Raw genomic sequence first — 14,773 nt, 5'->3', positions numbered from 1 at the left:
AGGATAGTAACTGCTAATAATAAATTAGATTAAAACATAAAATTTTATTAGTTTATGTTTGTGATTAAAATATTATTACTTAAGTCTTCTAAAAGAACTACTTTAACAATAATTATTTCCGCGCGAAGCACAGTTCAATTCACAAGTAATAATATAAGTTAGGAAAACTTATTGAGAAGGAAAACTAGACGCGACCTTTATATTTTTCTATCTAGAAACATGTCCATAAAAAACTTCAAATACACATGTTATGTATAATCATATTTCTCCGATACAAATTCAAAAGGTTAAATTCACAAATATCAGTTTTATTACATGTCAAATCTCTTTAATTGTAATACATCTACTAGCTAAGTTTTTCTCGAAAGAACCAATAATGGACTTGACTATAACCCATTGTATATGCAATTAAGTTTAGACTTTTTTAACATAAAGTTAATTAGACATCAATGGTAAAAAAAAATAAGGTCCATTGCAATTACTGCACCTACACAAAATAAGTATATATTACACACACAATTCCACTCAAAGTCCAATTTGTGTCACCTCTTCAATTTGTCTAAATGAAATGTTCTTGTCATGTCATGTTTCTTCGATATTCTCCAGTGTTGCTGTTCCTTATTTTCATCATCAGTAGTAACATTAAAGGTGAAACTGGAACATTAACAAAAAAGAATGTCCTAATTAGGCCCTTCAATAATACCATTTCAGCTATCTTTGTCTTTGGAGACTCCACAGTTGACCCTGGCAACAACAACTGCAGACCCACTGTTACAAAGAGCAATTTTCCTCCCTATGGAAGGGACTTTGTCAACCACATTCCCACAGGAAGATTCACCAATGGCCGCCTCGTCACCGATATGACGGGTACATATGTTCTATCCCGAATTATGTAATATTTGATTACATATTATTGTGCCTGTAAGTTAATCTTGTAATTGAGAAGTCGTAAATAAGATTTTTTAAGCTATATAAGTATGACATATTCTATTTTAAGTGTGACACATAAAATGTTTACAAGGGTCACAAGAAAGAACATATAAACAAAAATGTTGGTCTTTTTTTTTTCTTACCATGTTGTTTTTGTTGTTTGGAACAGCTTCATATATAGGACTCAAAGAATTTGTACCACCATATTTGGATCCAATACTTAGCTTGGAGGAGCTGATGACTGGCGTTAGTTTCGCCTCCGGTGGCTCTGGCTTAGACCCTCTCACCGCTCAAATAAGCGTATCTCTCTCAGATGAACTTTTTTATTATCGTAATTTACTTAACTTATGTATATCGATCGTATTAAGAATTCTACGATATAATATTGATTCATATCAATTATTGCACTAATTCAGATAATCAACTGATAATTATTCGATCGGTCTATAGAAGTTAAAATCATTGGAACTTAAATTTATGATCTGATTTAAATTTATAACAGGGGTAATCAAAATTGTGCATAATAACAAGACAATTTACAACTAGTATAAATTAATTATTGCAAAATACACACCTTATGCACCGGTTTTTTTTCTTAAGCAAATTGCTCTATCACACATTTTAAATAAAATTTTTATTAGAGCTGTATTTTTAATAAAAATTACCTTAGTAATAGGGTAGAAGACTAGTATGGGAAAAAATTCAATAAAATTTTCTTCGTTTACTAAAATGATCACGTTAAATAAAATATCTATTTTTAGTATAAAAAACGAGCAAAAAAAATAGATTTTAAGTAGCTTTTGAGTGAGGTCAATTAAATACAACAATAAATATAAATGTAAAAGATCAGGTTTAATTCATATTAGTTCTTGCTTTTTATTTAACATTAATGAGTGTAGTAGAAAACAATAATATGGTTTTACTATATATGTTCCAGGCGTTACAATTTTGAATGTAAACTTTAGCAATTAATATAATTAAGCTGTTCTTTTTCCTACAAGTACTAATTTTAAACACATGGCAGGAGTTATGTTGCATACTGACAAGAGCTAGAAATTTAAATAACTACGATTCATAAAAAAGAATTCAACGATAAATAAAATAATTCTCAAAATTTGTTTTATTATTTAAGATTTTCATTAGTCCATAAATTTATATTGACAAATTTATATATATATTTGTGGCAGGGCGTAATTCCATTGGAACAGCAGCTAGAATATTTTAAAGAGTACAAAATAAGAGTTGAAAATGAGATTGGGGAAGAAAAAACAAAATTGTTAATAAGTAAAGCAATGTTCCTTATAAGTGCTGGCACAAATGATTTTGTTATCAATTATTTTAACACCCACTTGAGAAGACATTCTAACACACTCCTTGACTACCAGCAGTTTTTGCTACAACTAACGCAACAATTTCTCAAGGTAATGTCTCTTTCGAACTAATTTTTTAAAATAGATTATGTTGTATATGTACTCACTACATGAAAAATATATTTTAACAATCGAATTACTTAAAAATCATTTTTTATAACAAGTGTTAACTTATGATAAATAGAAACAGTCATTAGTCTGTTACATATTTATGTGTTCAGATTCTCAACTGAAACATATTATGATTTTAGTGTCTAAATAAAATTTACTAAAATTTAATTTAAGGATCTTAGAATGTGTTCCTCTCGATATTATATCAATTTATTATGATGCATCATATCGTTGTGTTCATTAAATTGATTTAGGATTTAATGACTGAGGGAGCTCGAGTCATCGGAATAGTAGGGTTACCGCCGATGGGGTGTTTACCGGTGGTGATCACCATGAAAACAGCCGGCAGCCCATTGCAACCACGTCAATGTATTGATTCATATTCCGAAGTAGGAAAAGAGTATAATCAGCTTCTCCAAAATATGTTAAAAAATATGAATACTTATGACACAAAAATAATATATGCTGATATATACAGTCCTTTATATGACATGGTACAAAATCCCAACAAGTATGGTGAGTGACCAAAATTTAATTCTTTTCTTTTTTTGTTTAAGTAAATTATTTTTTATTGATTAATTAATAAATGTATGTATCATATTATTTTTTTTATAGGTTTTAATAACGTCTACTCTGGTTGTTGTGGAACTGGACTTTTCGAGCTTGCACTTTTATGCAATCCAAATTCACTTGTTTGCATAAATGCTTCGGAATATATTTTCTGGGACGCAGTCCATCCAACTCAAGCTACGTATTATAATTTGTTCAATTCCTTGCGTCCCACCGTTGATGTTATGCTTAAATTATAATTAAAAGTATATTGTTGTGGGGGTTGGGGTAGATGTGTTTGATGATCAATTGGATATTGTTGTTTATGAAATATTTTCTCTTGGATTTAAGTAAGGTGTGAATTGAAATTTTGATTTACTCCTCTGAATAAATGATTTCATGATAAGATGATTATTATGGAGGCGGTAGAGGCGTATAAAAGCAAACCGAATATCAAATTAAATTGTAAATCGAGTTAAATTGGAAAAAAAAACTTGATGTTTGGTTTGACTTGGTTTAGTATTGAAAAAAATTCTGACTATATTTGGGTTGATTTGATTTAAACTTAGAAAAAATCAAAACCTGAGACCAAATCAACCCAACATTATATTGACAATTTTAAAATTTTATTTTATACATAAATATTTACTTTGATACAATCTTTAAATATTTCTATCTTTTAATATATTATTACAAGTTTAAAACTTAAAATTCTAAATGGTCAAATAAAAGATTATAATCCATAAATGTTAGTAAATATAATAAGCTTAAATCAAAATCAAATTAAGACTAATGAACGAGCCACATAAGTAAAAACAATAAAAAGTTCACATTTTAAAAAAACTGATAATAGAAGGAAACACACGTTCGATGCTAATCTGGAATAGTTGAGGCACAAAGCATAGAGGAAAAGATGAATACAAACTATTGGTAGGAAACAATTGTAACAATAATTAACAAAATGATTAAAAGGAAAAAAGATGATTATTAGTCTAGTAAATCAACATTAATAGCTTTAAGAGCTTCATTAGCCATAATCTTATGCATTTTCTCAGAAGGATGAACAGCATCCCAGAACACAAACTTTGTTCGATCACCACAAGTTTTCAACCCCTTACAACTCTCTCCGTATTCTACTGTTCCTGTCCCACAACACCCCTTACTTGTCTCTGTAAAACCTGTTCCATTATGTATATAATTCATTAGCAACATATATAATATCCATATGAAAAAAGAAATATATTTATATTTTTTTTGTTTATTTATCAAATATCATAATATATATGAGATAATAATGACCGCAACTTATTTTTTTTGGGATACAAAGAGTATATAGTGACGAACGGATGGATTAAGCTGAATTTAGACAGGATAAGATGAGTTGAGTTAATAAATTGGTGCATTATCGATCCATTTAAAATTTACGTGAGTGGGTCAACACACTCAATCCTTATACTATGTTTCAATTGTTTATTTGTTCTTTCATAATCTTTAGTATCTAGTAAAAATGATTTTATGATATATATTGTCACCTCTGACTAAGAACAATAAACCTAGATTTCTTACTGAATTTTTGGGGATTTTGGACAGCTTCCAGAATGATGCTATAAATATCAATGTAGGCAACTTTAATTCCAAATAATCTTTTAAGTGCTTGCAATTCTCTTTTGATTTTGAGATTGAAAGTAAAAGCAACTTTGTTTAAATCATCATCGCATTTGGTTTCATCATCTCGAATGGTTCTAATAAGTGGTTCACACCCAAGAGGAGGAACTCCGACCACTGCCAATCTTCTGGCTCCTCGACTATGAATTATCTGTAGAAAATAGCAAAATTAACTGTCAATTTATATAACTTAAATTTGTAAATATTAAGGCATTATAAATTTGTAATAGTAAGTCATGTGTAGAGTAACTATTGAAATTTTTCTAAGGGGGGCGAATATACTTAATTAGGTTCAATAAACAAACTACATGTTGATTTTATTTTCACCGTATGTTATGTTTTTGGAAATTTCAGTTGAAATTCTAACAATAGGGTGGATATACTAAATTATATTTTTGTAAAAGTTTAGTTAAAAAATGAATTGAAAGGGCAAGTACCGTAAATATAATTTCCAAGAGTGTTAACACAACTCTTTTTCTATGCCTTACGTACTTACCCCACGCTTTGAATCTTTAGTGGGACTAGGCAGCTGGAACAGGTAATGTATGTACGTACAAGTCATTTTAATTCCACCAACCAAACTTTGTTGAATTTAATTGTTCCCTCCGTTTTAAAAAGATTGACCTAGTTTAATTTGGAACGGAGTTTTAAAAAAGAAAGAAAGATTTTTTTATCTTGTGATTCTAAATTAAAGTTATGTCAAATATACCAAAATATCATTTATTCTTGTGGTCCTAAAGATGTTGCGTAGAAAGTTATAGTTAAAGTGTTGCCAAAAAAGAAAAAAAGATCATTCTTTTTGAAATAAAATAAAAAGAAATAAGAACATTCTTTTTTAAACGGAGGGAGTATATCATTACTTCAAAATAGAATATCAACAAGTTTGGTTGCATATAATTGAATTGGTTTTGGATCCTACCCCAACAATGGTGGATCGTTTTACTAAAAAACATATAATCTAGAAAAGGGGAAATAATGCATGTAATCACATCAATGAAATATCTAAATTTTGAAAGATCGAATTATAAATTACTTTATACTTAAATTGATGAACAAATAATAGTATCTGAGTTGAAATAAAGTATCGGACAAAACAAATAATAGTATCTGAATTGAAATAACATCGATTAAAAAAAAAGTGTGAGGGGGTTACCTTGACGTGAGTAAACAGGGAACGGATCAAGAAGTTCTGATACTGTTCCACTGTGTATTGCATGGAACGTATAACTTCCAGAAAGTAATTTTGTAGGAAGTCATTAGTGCCCATGCTTAATATATATAGTGCATTTTTCATAGTTTCTCTTGCTTTATCAACTCCCACCATTTTACTCAAGTGGATTTCATAGTGCCTCAGATACTCTCTTTGCTTCGCTAGTGTCATTGCATTCTGATTTTTCAGAAGAAAAAAAGAAGGCCAAAAAGATAAGGAAAAATGAACTTTCAAAAAAAAATAAAAATTGGAGGTAGGTGTAGGGGATCCCTCGGTGAGAAATTGACCAATTGAAATATTAAGACTTCTCAAATAAACTTTAAGATTAAAGTCACTAATAGAGCAAAAAAGGTGAAAGCTAGCTCGTACCAAGATATTAAAAGATTATTAACATACCGAGAAATTGGCGGTGAGATCATCATAACCAGAGCCAGCTGAAGCAAAACTAATACCGTGTAGCATATCCACCTTGTTTATTTGTGGGTCTAGAAACGCTCTGGTCATATTTACGTAACCAAGTGCCTCCACTGCAAAACCATTATTTTACTTCAGAGACTCTTTTTGTTCAACTGATTAATATATTTAGACAGGTAGCTAGTTATAATTTAAAAAGGTCCAAATATACTGACTTTCATATACTAATAAAATCAGTTTTTACTTTTTTAACGGTTAAAAAAATTGTTAGTGGAGAATAATATATTTGAGATTGAAAAATAATTAGTAAAGATTTTACATGGATCAAAAAGGTAAATTAATATTGTATTGTCAAGTTAAACAAAGTGGAGTCACATTATTGTTCATGAGTGAAGCATAACAATCACAAAAAACAACAAATAGGGTGATCTAGTATATCACTGTTTTACAAATTTGTAGGAAAAATAGAAGAAGAAACAAAATTAATTCACTACCAAAAAATAAAAATAAAAATTAACTACGAAATTTATCGTGAAGAGATGGAATAGTATAGCAACAAGATTAAGTAATTATTACCAATAAAATCTGTGGCAAGTTTTCCATTAGAGAACCTGCCAGTAGGTTGAGAGTTAAGGTCCATCCCATAAGGCAAGTAATTAGCCTTGTTTATTGTAGAAAGATGGTTGTTGTTTCCAGGATCTACACTTGAATCTCCAAACACCAACAAACATGTTACATTGTTTTTGGCTGCCAATTTCCTCAACACAGCCACTTCAATGCCTTGTACTACACCATTATGATCATGTAACGCCACCAGACCCAAAAACAGGATAATCAGAAGCCTCATCAGCATTTTCACACACTTGATTCAACCATGGAGTACGTAAAATATGTAAGTTGTGTAGGGAAGAAAAGTGAACTACCTATACCCGTCCTTAAATAGAGTTTTAAAAAACTTAAATATTGTTAGGTCGATTGATTAATTAGCTGGCATTAGACGTTTGTATGATTCATATGGCAAAATAACAGGCTCACATACATGAGCAATATGCTAATTTCGGATATTTCCGTTCAATTTCACACGCTAAGGAAGATTGACTTTATAACATTATGGTTTGCATGTAATATTACAAACTTTTATTTTTTAAATGAAAAATTTCATAATTACTTTGACTCATATTATATGCCCCTTGAAATCTCAATATGATTAGAGGTGTATTTTGTTAAAGTACCTTATTAATGATATTTTGCAACTCTAAATTTGACTACTGATACTATTTTATGTAGTTGCTTAATAGTAAGCGGTAGTATGAAAATAAAACTTTTTAAATTTTGTTAAAATTGACAAGTACTTCGATTCCTCCGTCCCATATTAGCTGTCTACTTTATCCTTTACACAACCCTTAGGAAATAATAAATATAAAAAAAACATAATTTACCCCTTAAGATTTATATTTAAAAAACTTCATGAACTTGTTTCCAATTTTGAAAAGAATTATTTTAGTAAGAATAAAAGAGTAGTCAATTCTATCTTAATTTTTTAAATTGACAAATAAAATGAGACAATTAATTTTAATAATATTACTTAAAAATAAAACAAAAAAGAATATATCTAACACGAATGACAAGTAAATATGAACGAATAGAACACACCGACGCTCTTCTCTTCTGCCAAAACAGAAATGACAGCAAAGTAAAAGGCTTTTTATCCGTAATTAGTTGGGTAAAAGCCCTTTGATTTCAAAACAATTGTCATGTGACAATTAATAAGCGGTGGTACATGTCATAAATTTTTCAGCCAACCTTGAACAAGATTAATGGCCCAGCTGGTCTTTCAATATGGCTCATAGCGTGTCTACTACAACAAATAACTATATAATTGGTCATAGTGGAAGCAAATAATTCAAAATTTATTAAAATTTGTGATTACAGATATTTATTAAAATTTGTGATTACAGATTTATCATTGACTATTAACAAAAATCACCAAAGTCATGCAAGTAGTTGTAACTTGTAACGCTTAGCTAACATTATCTGTCCATTCGCTTATTAATGCAACACAAATAATTTGCCTTGTGTTAAAAATCTCGAAACGTATTACATTTGAGCCGTCCTACTAATTTTGGTATTCATTGTTATTATAATATATTCTCATTTTTTTCTTTAAAACATTTTTGACAACCTAAATTAGCAAAAATTCAAAATCAAAACCATAAAATCAGCGTCACCAATCATCATATCATGTTAATGAAGAATACTTAAAATGGCAGTTCAGATAATACTTATGAAATACCAAAATTCTAAAACTACTTTAGTTTGTTAATTGTAGCAATTCGTTTACGCATGGTAACTTACAAGTGTATTGTTGGGTTTTAAAACTTGTAGATGAAAATGAAAAGTTGTGACTTAATAAAAAATTGTGTTTTTTATGAGGAGATGTGACTTATATGAAAAATTGTGTTTATGAAAGATTGTGAACTTTTTGAAAAATTATGACTTTTTTAAAGGTTTTGTGAATTTTTCGATAAGTCACGTAAGAATCTTTCATACTACTCTTTGTTGTCTATAAATAAATAGAAGAATTTCCTCTATTTTTTTAAAAAAAAAATCAAATTTATGGATTACTATTATTACTAAATCTAGTATTATAAGTGTACTTTACTGTCGACGAGTGATTCACTGACACCGGTTATAGGTACCGATACGCAGGTGAATAAGATAATTTATCACAGGAAAATTTATTTCATTAACCTCGAATACTTAAGGGGAATAAACACCTTAAGAGGACAATTCGCATTCAATGGCTCGATTTTTTTCTTTGAGAAAAATATTTTGTATATTGTTTCTAATCTATTTGTTATTCTATTTTCTCTATATAGGAATACAAGATGAACATGTATTTTATTGGGATTGCTCCATCTTTACTCAGAAATATCTTATTCATATTCTTGATATGGAGAAAATTATGTTACGAGCGTTAACTCCGAATGAGTCTATAAATTTGAAATTAATCAAGACTTTAATGCGAACTCCGAATTGAATAAGAAACAAAAAAGAAGTGTATTTTTAATAGATTAGGCAATTTATTAGAAGCTTGAAAAAGTAGGTATAGATATTTCATACTTTTTCACTTTAAAGTTGACAATTGGTGTTAGCGTCCATTACTTTGGGTAAACAGAGTGGGTCAGCTAGGACTAGTTTAGTACGTTTCTTACTACAATCAAACATAAATGAAGTATCACGGTGTCCGCAAGCATGGGTGCACTTCGGTCGACTCAACAACATTTTGAAAGTTTAAAGCGAATCTTCAGAAAGGGGTCTAATATATATAATTTTTATCATATGTATTTTTATTTAAAATTTACTTTTCTAGCTATTTTAGATGTGGATTATTATGCACTGTTTTATAATCAATTTGTTTTAATAATTTCTTTTCAAATGATAATATAACTAATTCATTCGATCTCTGTTAATATATTGTTAATCTTCAAGAAGATTTAATCAATTTCAATTTCAAAAAACTTCTTTCGGACGATTACAAGAACTGTTAACATTATTCTATAAGTAATATGTGTATTTGGAACAGAATCAAGTCTTTTTATTTTATTGAGTATTCACTATGTCATTATCTTCTACTTGTATTATTTTTCTTAACACTTTTAATTCAAAAATTTAATCTAAAACATCAATATTGAAATAACTATTACGTGTCAAATAAAGTTCAAGGTTAAGACAATATTTTCTAAATTCTCATCATCTAGTGATCTCAATATTTTACTACTAAATAAGAAATCAAAAAAAAAATCATATACTTTAATTGGTTCAACTCTATTTTGAAGTGAAAAAATAGTTTGATCTACTCTACATAAATAAAACAATCATCTCTTAAAAATTCTTCAAATGCCTTTGTGATTTCGCTATCCATATTTTTATCAAATTATTTCTTACAAAATTCAGATATATTTTCATTTCATATGCAATTTACTTGTAGAAATCATAACACTCATAGTACATATATTTTTTTTTCAAAAAAGAAATATATATGAGTAATTGTTTTAAAAATGCCCCTCCCCCCCCCCCCCCAAATAAATAAATAAACAAATATGGGCCCAAGCGGTGACTTTAGAGGCCGAGGGCAGAGGCGGATCTAGAATTTGAATGTCTTGGTTGTCACATTGTTCAAGTAAGATAAGCAGGTCGGTTGCCTTAATTTCGAGTTACAATCAAGTTATTTATCTTTTTTCGATCTATATAGACAAATCGATCAAACATGCATGTTAATAATATTTTCTTTTAGATATTATGAGATTAGAGCTAAGTAACAATTCAATTTTTATTTCTTTTTAGAAATTAGTGGCCTTATTCGCTGAAATTTTGAGGAAAAAAGAGTTTTTCACACTAAAATTTGAGCTTGAATAAACTATCTAATAGTGTTGACTCCATATATTCATATTCCATTGTCTTGATGTGTTGTTGCAAAATATAATAAAAGAGAATATAGTTTCAATACAGTCGTTTTATTTAGCAATAATGTTGGTGAAGATCGAAATCAAATTAAAAGAACTCTAATAAAAATATTCTTCATTTTTAAAACTTATATTTTTAAAAATTACTATTTAAATATATTCTTAATAACATTTATATCACGTTCACAATTTAATTGATAAAATAAACACGCAACACACATATCAAGAGATTAATAATTAGTAAAATAGAAAGTAAAAGAACTTATAATTAATTATGATGAATAGGATTAACAAAAAATACTTGTAAATAAATAAGAATGAGTGAAAAGGGAAAAAAAACTCACACATTAATAAAATTAAAAAAAAAAAGACAAAACAAAAGGGAAAAAAAGGGAAGAAAGAAAATGCTGCTAACAAGTTTCAAATCGATACTGACTGTGTGACAGATTATCTACTTTGCCAATTGAACTATTGATTATTTTATTTAGTCTGTGACAAAAAAAATATATATTCATTTTCTTAAATATATATATATATATAAACAAAAAAATTCAAGATCAATGAATATCGTGACACCCCATAGACACTCATAGATCCGCTCCTGCCTAGACGGCCTGAACTCGAGTACTACATGTTACATACTTCTATCAATATTAGTGCTCAATAATTTTGTCCACCAATTGATACTTGAATAAAAGGAAATTACACCCCAAGTGCTTTGAATTATTTGATTATGCCAACTCTAAGGTGCAAGAATTGGAGTTTTTAGTGTATGAGGCATTAACTTACGTGTCTACATAGGCACACCTTTCTCGTTCATCAAGCTAAGACATCGAGGGGGCGTTTGAGGATATGTTATTTATGTATAAAATATTGTATTAGTTTTATAATGTTTGGTAAAAAAAAAAATATTAGGTTGAAAAGTCAACATGATTTTATACTATGTTTGGTTGCATTTTTGTAATCCTACATAATTAATACCAACATAATTAAAGAGAAAATTTATGTATAAAGTTATGCAGGGTAATAAGTTATGTGGATATTAGTTATACATGTATTAAAGTGATAAATTACATATTTACTCTATTAATTTATTTTATTATTTTTAATTAAAAACTTTATTGTTTTCCTATATATAGGTTTGTTGTTTTTATTTCTTTTTTATATTTAGACCATTTTTATTTCTTTTAATTTATTTTATTTTTTTCAATTGAAAACTCTATTTTTTCCTATCAACATGTGTTGTTTTTATTTTTTATTATATATAGATTAGTTTCATATCTTTTTATATACTTACCATTTTGATTGATTTATGCAAATATAAATACTTTTTAATATTAGAACTTGATTGTATATTTTTCAACGGTACATATGCTAATTAAATTAGCATTATATATTACTCAATATATTTTACATTTTATTAGCACGTATTATTATTTTGTAAATAATATATATAAATAATTTACAATAATTTTAATATTAAATAGTTAATAATTCATGTATTGTAATCTTTACGTAACTAAATAATATCTACATAACTAATATCCACATAGCTAATATCCGCATAAATAAACCCAACATAACTAAACCCTGCATAACTAAACCCTCCATAACTAATACCCACATAACTCTAATCAGTAACCAAACAACCCCTAAAGGGTCGTTTGGTTACTGCATAAGAGACATTTATTTATGTATAAAACAATGTATTAAGTTATATTATGTTTGGTAGAAATTTTTGGTTTAGGTAGAAAAGTCAACATAACTTATACCATGTTTGGTTGTGTTTTTTGTAATCTTACATAATTATACCAACATATCTTATGAGAAAATCTATGTATAAAGTTATGAAGGGTAGATGGTGAAATAAGTTATGTGGATATTAGTTATACATGTATTAAAGTGATAAATTACATATTTACTGTATTAATTTATTTTATTGTTTTTAATTTAAAACTTTGTTGTTTTTCTGTATATAAGTTTGTTGTTTTATTTCTTTTTTATATTTAGACCATTTTTATTTCTTTTATTTTTTTTAATTGGAAACTTTATTGTTTCCTATCAACACGTGTTGTTTTTATTTCTTCTTATATATAGATTATTTTCATTTTTTTATATACTTACCGTTTTGATTGATTTATGCAAATGTAAATATTCTTTTAATATTAGAAATTAATTGTATATTTTTTAACGGTACATATGCTAATCAAATATTAGCATTATACAGTTATTCAATATATTTCACATTTTATTAACATGTATTATTATTTTGTGAGTAATATATATATTAATAATTTACAATAAGTTTAATATTCAATAGTTAATAATTCATGTATTGTAATCTCTAAATCCTCCATAACTAATACCTACATAACTAAACCTTGCATAACTAATAATACCTGCATAACTAATACCTATATAACTAAACCTTGCATAACTCTAACTAGTAACCAAACATCGCTAACTAAATAAATTGAGATCTTTTTAAGCCTGAGAAAATGGACAATAAAGAGTATGATTAATTTACATTTGGAAAATGGAATGATCAACATATTGGGATTTTAGTGCAAATGTTAATTACCTTTGCAAAAATCTTTTGAACCCCACGATAAATCACTCATGTGATAATAATGTTTTAGTGAGATCCAAAATTTAATATTTATTTAATTAAGAAAAGTAGTTATGACATAATTTTGAGAAGCAGTTAGGTCATTTTATTCTATTCAAATCTCACGTAGTGTAATTGCATGAACTTATAGTTAGCTACTAAAAGGACAAAACTATCACAACATTCACGAAAATTTTTACAATGGGAGAGGTCCAATCAACAATAGTTGGGTGATCCTTCGTTGATTAATTGACACATGAATAAAGATTCATCTTTTTATTTTTTTATCATCTCTCTCTTACTTACCTTTTTTTTCTTTTAATTTTTTATTTTCTTACTTCTAATAAATATTTCTTAATTTCATTTTCTTAAATTGTTGATATATTGAATAAAAGAATTAAAATATTTATTTTATTATAATAACTAAAATTTTTTGTAAGAAGGAGTAATTAAAATACTAATATCATGCAATATTTTTTAATAATATCAAATTAACTAAAATATATTTAGTGTTTCAATTACTAGCACCTAAAAAAATAAATTAATTCCATTGATTAATTGACACATGGATAAAGGTACATTTCTTTACCTTTTTACCATCTCTCTTACTTACCTTTTTTTCTTTTCTTTTCTTTTTTTTAATTTTCCTACTTCTAATAAATATTTCTTAACTTTATTTTCTTAAATTGTTGATATATTGAATAAAAGAATTAATAATTATTTCTTTTATCACAATAACTAAAAAAAATTTTAGGACGGAGAATTTAAAATACTAATATCATGCAATATTTTTTTAAATAATATCATATGAACTAAAACAAAATTAAAATAACAATGACTATAAATATACAAAGTAAAACAGAATTTTAAAAAAATGTAAAACTAAATTTGAATTAATTTTTTTTAGGTGCTAGTAATTGAAACACTAAATATTTTTTAGTTAATTTGATATTATTAAAAAACATTGTATGATATTAGTATTTTAAATACTCCGTCTTAATTTTTTTTAGTTATTGTGATAAAAATAAATATTTATTAATTATTTTATTCAATATATCAACAATTTAAGAAAATGAAGTTAAGAAATATTTATTAGAAATAAAAAATTAAAAAAAAAGAAATGTAACTAAGAGAGAGATGGTAAAAAGATTAAAAAAATACACCTTTATCCATGTGTCAATTAATCAATAGACGGTCACCCAACTATTGTTGATTGGACCTCTCCCGTTGTAAAATTTTTCGTAAAAGATAAGAAAATATACCTTTTGTTCATGTGTCAATTATAGAGGGTCACCCAACTATTGTTGGTCGGACCTCTTCCATTGTAAAATTTTTCATTAAAAGATAAGAAAATGTACCTTTATCCATATGTCAATTAATCAATAGAGGATCACCCAACTATTGTTGGTTGGACCTCTCCCATTGTAAAATTTTTCAACATTCACATTTA

The 14,773-nt window shown here is 27.3% G+C and overlaps 2 protein-coding genes across 2 annotated transcripts; one reads left to right on the top strand and one right to left on the bottom strand.

Annotated features, from left to right (window-relative positions):
• Nucleotides 1-554: 554 nt before the first annotated feature.
• On the top strand, nucleotides 555-3,359 carry LOC101251151 (GDSL esterase/lipase At5g45960). Its single transcript, XM_010319027.4, has 5 exons — nucleotides 555-867; nucleotides 1,100-1,230; nucleotides 2,118-2,351; nucleotides 2,666-2,927; nucleotides 3,027-3,359. Exons 1-5 carry the CDS (start codon nucleotides 564-566, stop codon nucleotides 3,218-3,220), a joined length of 1,125 nt encoding a protein of 374 aa, XP_010317329.1. The 5' UTR covers nucleotides 555-563; the 3' UTR covers nucleotides 3,221-3,359.
• Nucleotides 3,360-3,862: 503 nt separating this feature from the next.
• LOC101244636 (GDSL-like lipase/acylhydrolase superfamily protein) lies at nucleotides 3,863-7,283 on the bottom strand. Its single transcript, NM_001346821.1, has 5 exons — nucleotides 6,826-7,283; nucleotides 6,232-6,362; nucleotides 5,779-6,012; nucleotides 4,527-4,776; nucleotides 3,863-4,138 (listed from the first exon to the last, which is right to left on the bottom strand). The coding sequence occupies exons 1-5, from the start codon at nucleotides 7,100-7,102 to the stop codon at nucleotides 3,948-3,950; spliced, it is 1,083 nt and encodes a 360-aa protein (NP_001333750.1). The 5' UTR covers nucleotides 7,103-7,283; the 3' UTR covers nucleotides 3,863-3,947.
• Nucleotides 7,284-14,773: the final 7,490 nt, after the last annotated feature.

Source organism: Solanum lycopersicum, chromosome 2 (assembly GCF_036512215.1).
Source record: "Solanum lycopersicum chromosome 2, SLM_r2.1".
Taxonomy (NCBI): Eukaryota; Viridiplantae; Streptophyta; class Magnoliopsida; order Solanales; family Solanaceae; genus Solanum; species Solanum lycopersicum.
This window is presented reverse-complemented; position numbering and strand designations above follow the sequence as displayed.

Coding starts and splice junctions, on each gene's coding strand:
- LOC101251151 (XM_010319027.4), top strand. CDS start 564: ATGAAATGTTCTTGTCATGTCATGTTTCTTCGATATTCTCCAGTGTTG. Junction 868..1,099: donor CCTCGTCACCGATATGACGG/GTACATATGTTC, acceptor TGTTTGGAACAG/CTTCATATATAGGACTCAAA. Junction 2,352..2,665: donor TAACGCAACAATTTCTCAAG/GTAATGTCTCTT, acceptor AAATTGATTTAG/GATTTAATGACTGAGGGAGC.
- LOC101244636 (NM_001346821.1), bottom strand. CDS start 7,102: ATGCTGATGAGGCTTCTGATTATCCTGTTTTTGGGTCTGGTGGCGTTA. Junction 4,777..5,778: donor CCCTGTTTACTCACGTCAAG/GTAACCCCCTCA, acceptor TATTTTCTACAG/ATAATTCATAGTCGAGGAGC. Junction 4,139..4,526: donor CCAAAATCCCCAAAAATTCA/GTAAGAAATCTA, acceptor ATAATGGAACAG/GTTTTACAGAGACAAGTAAG.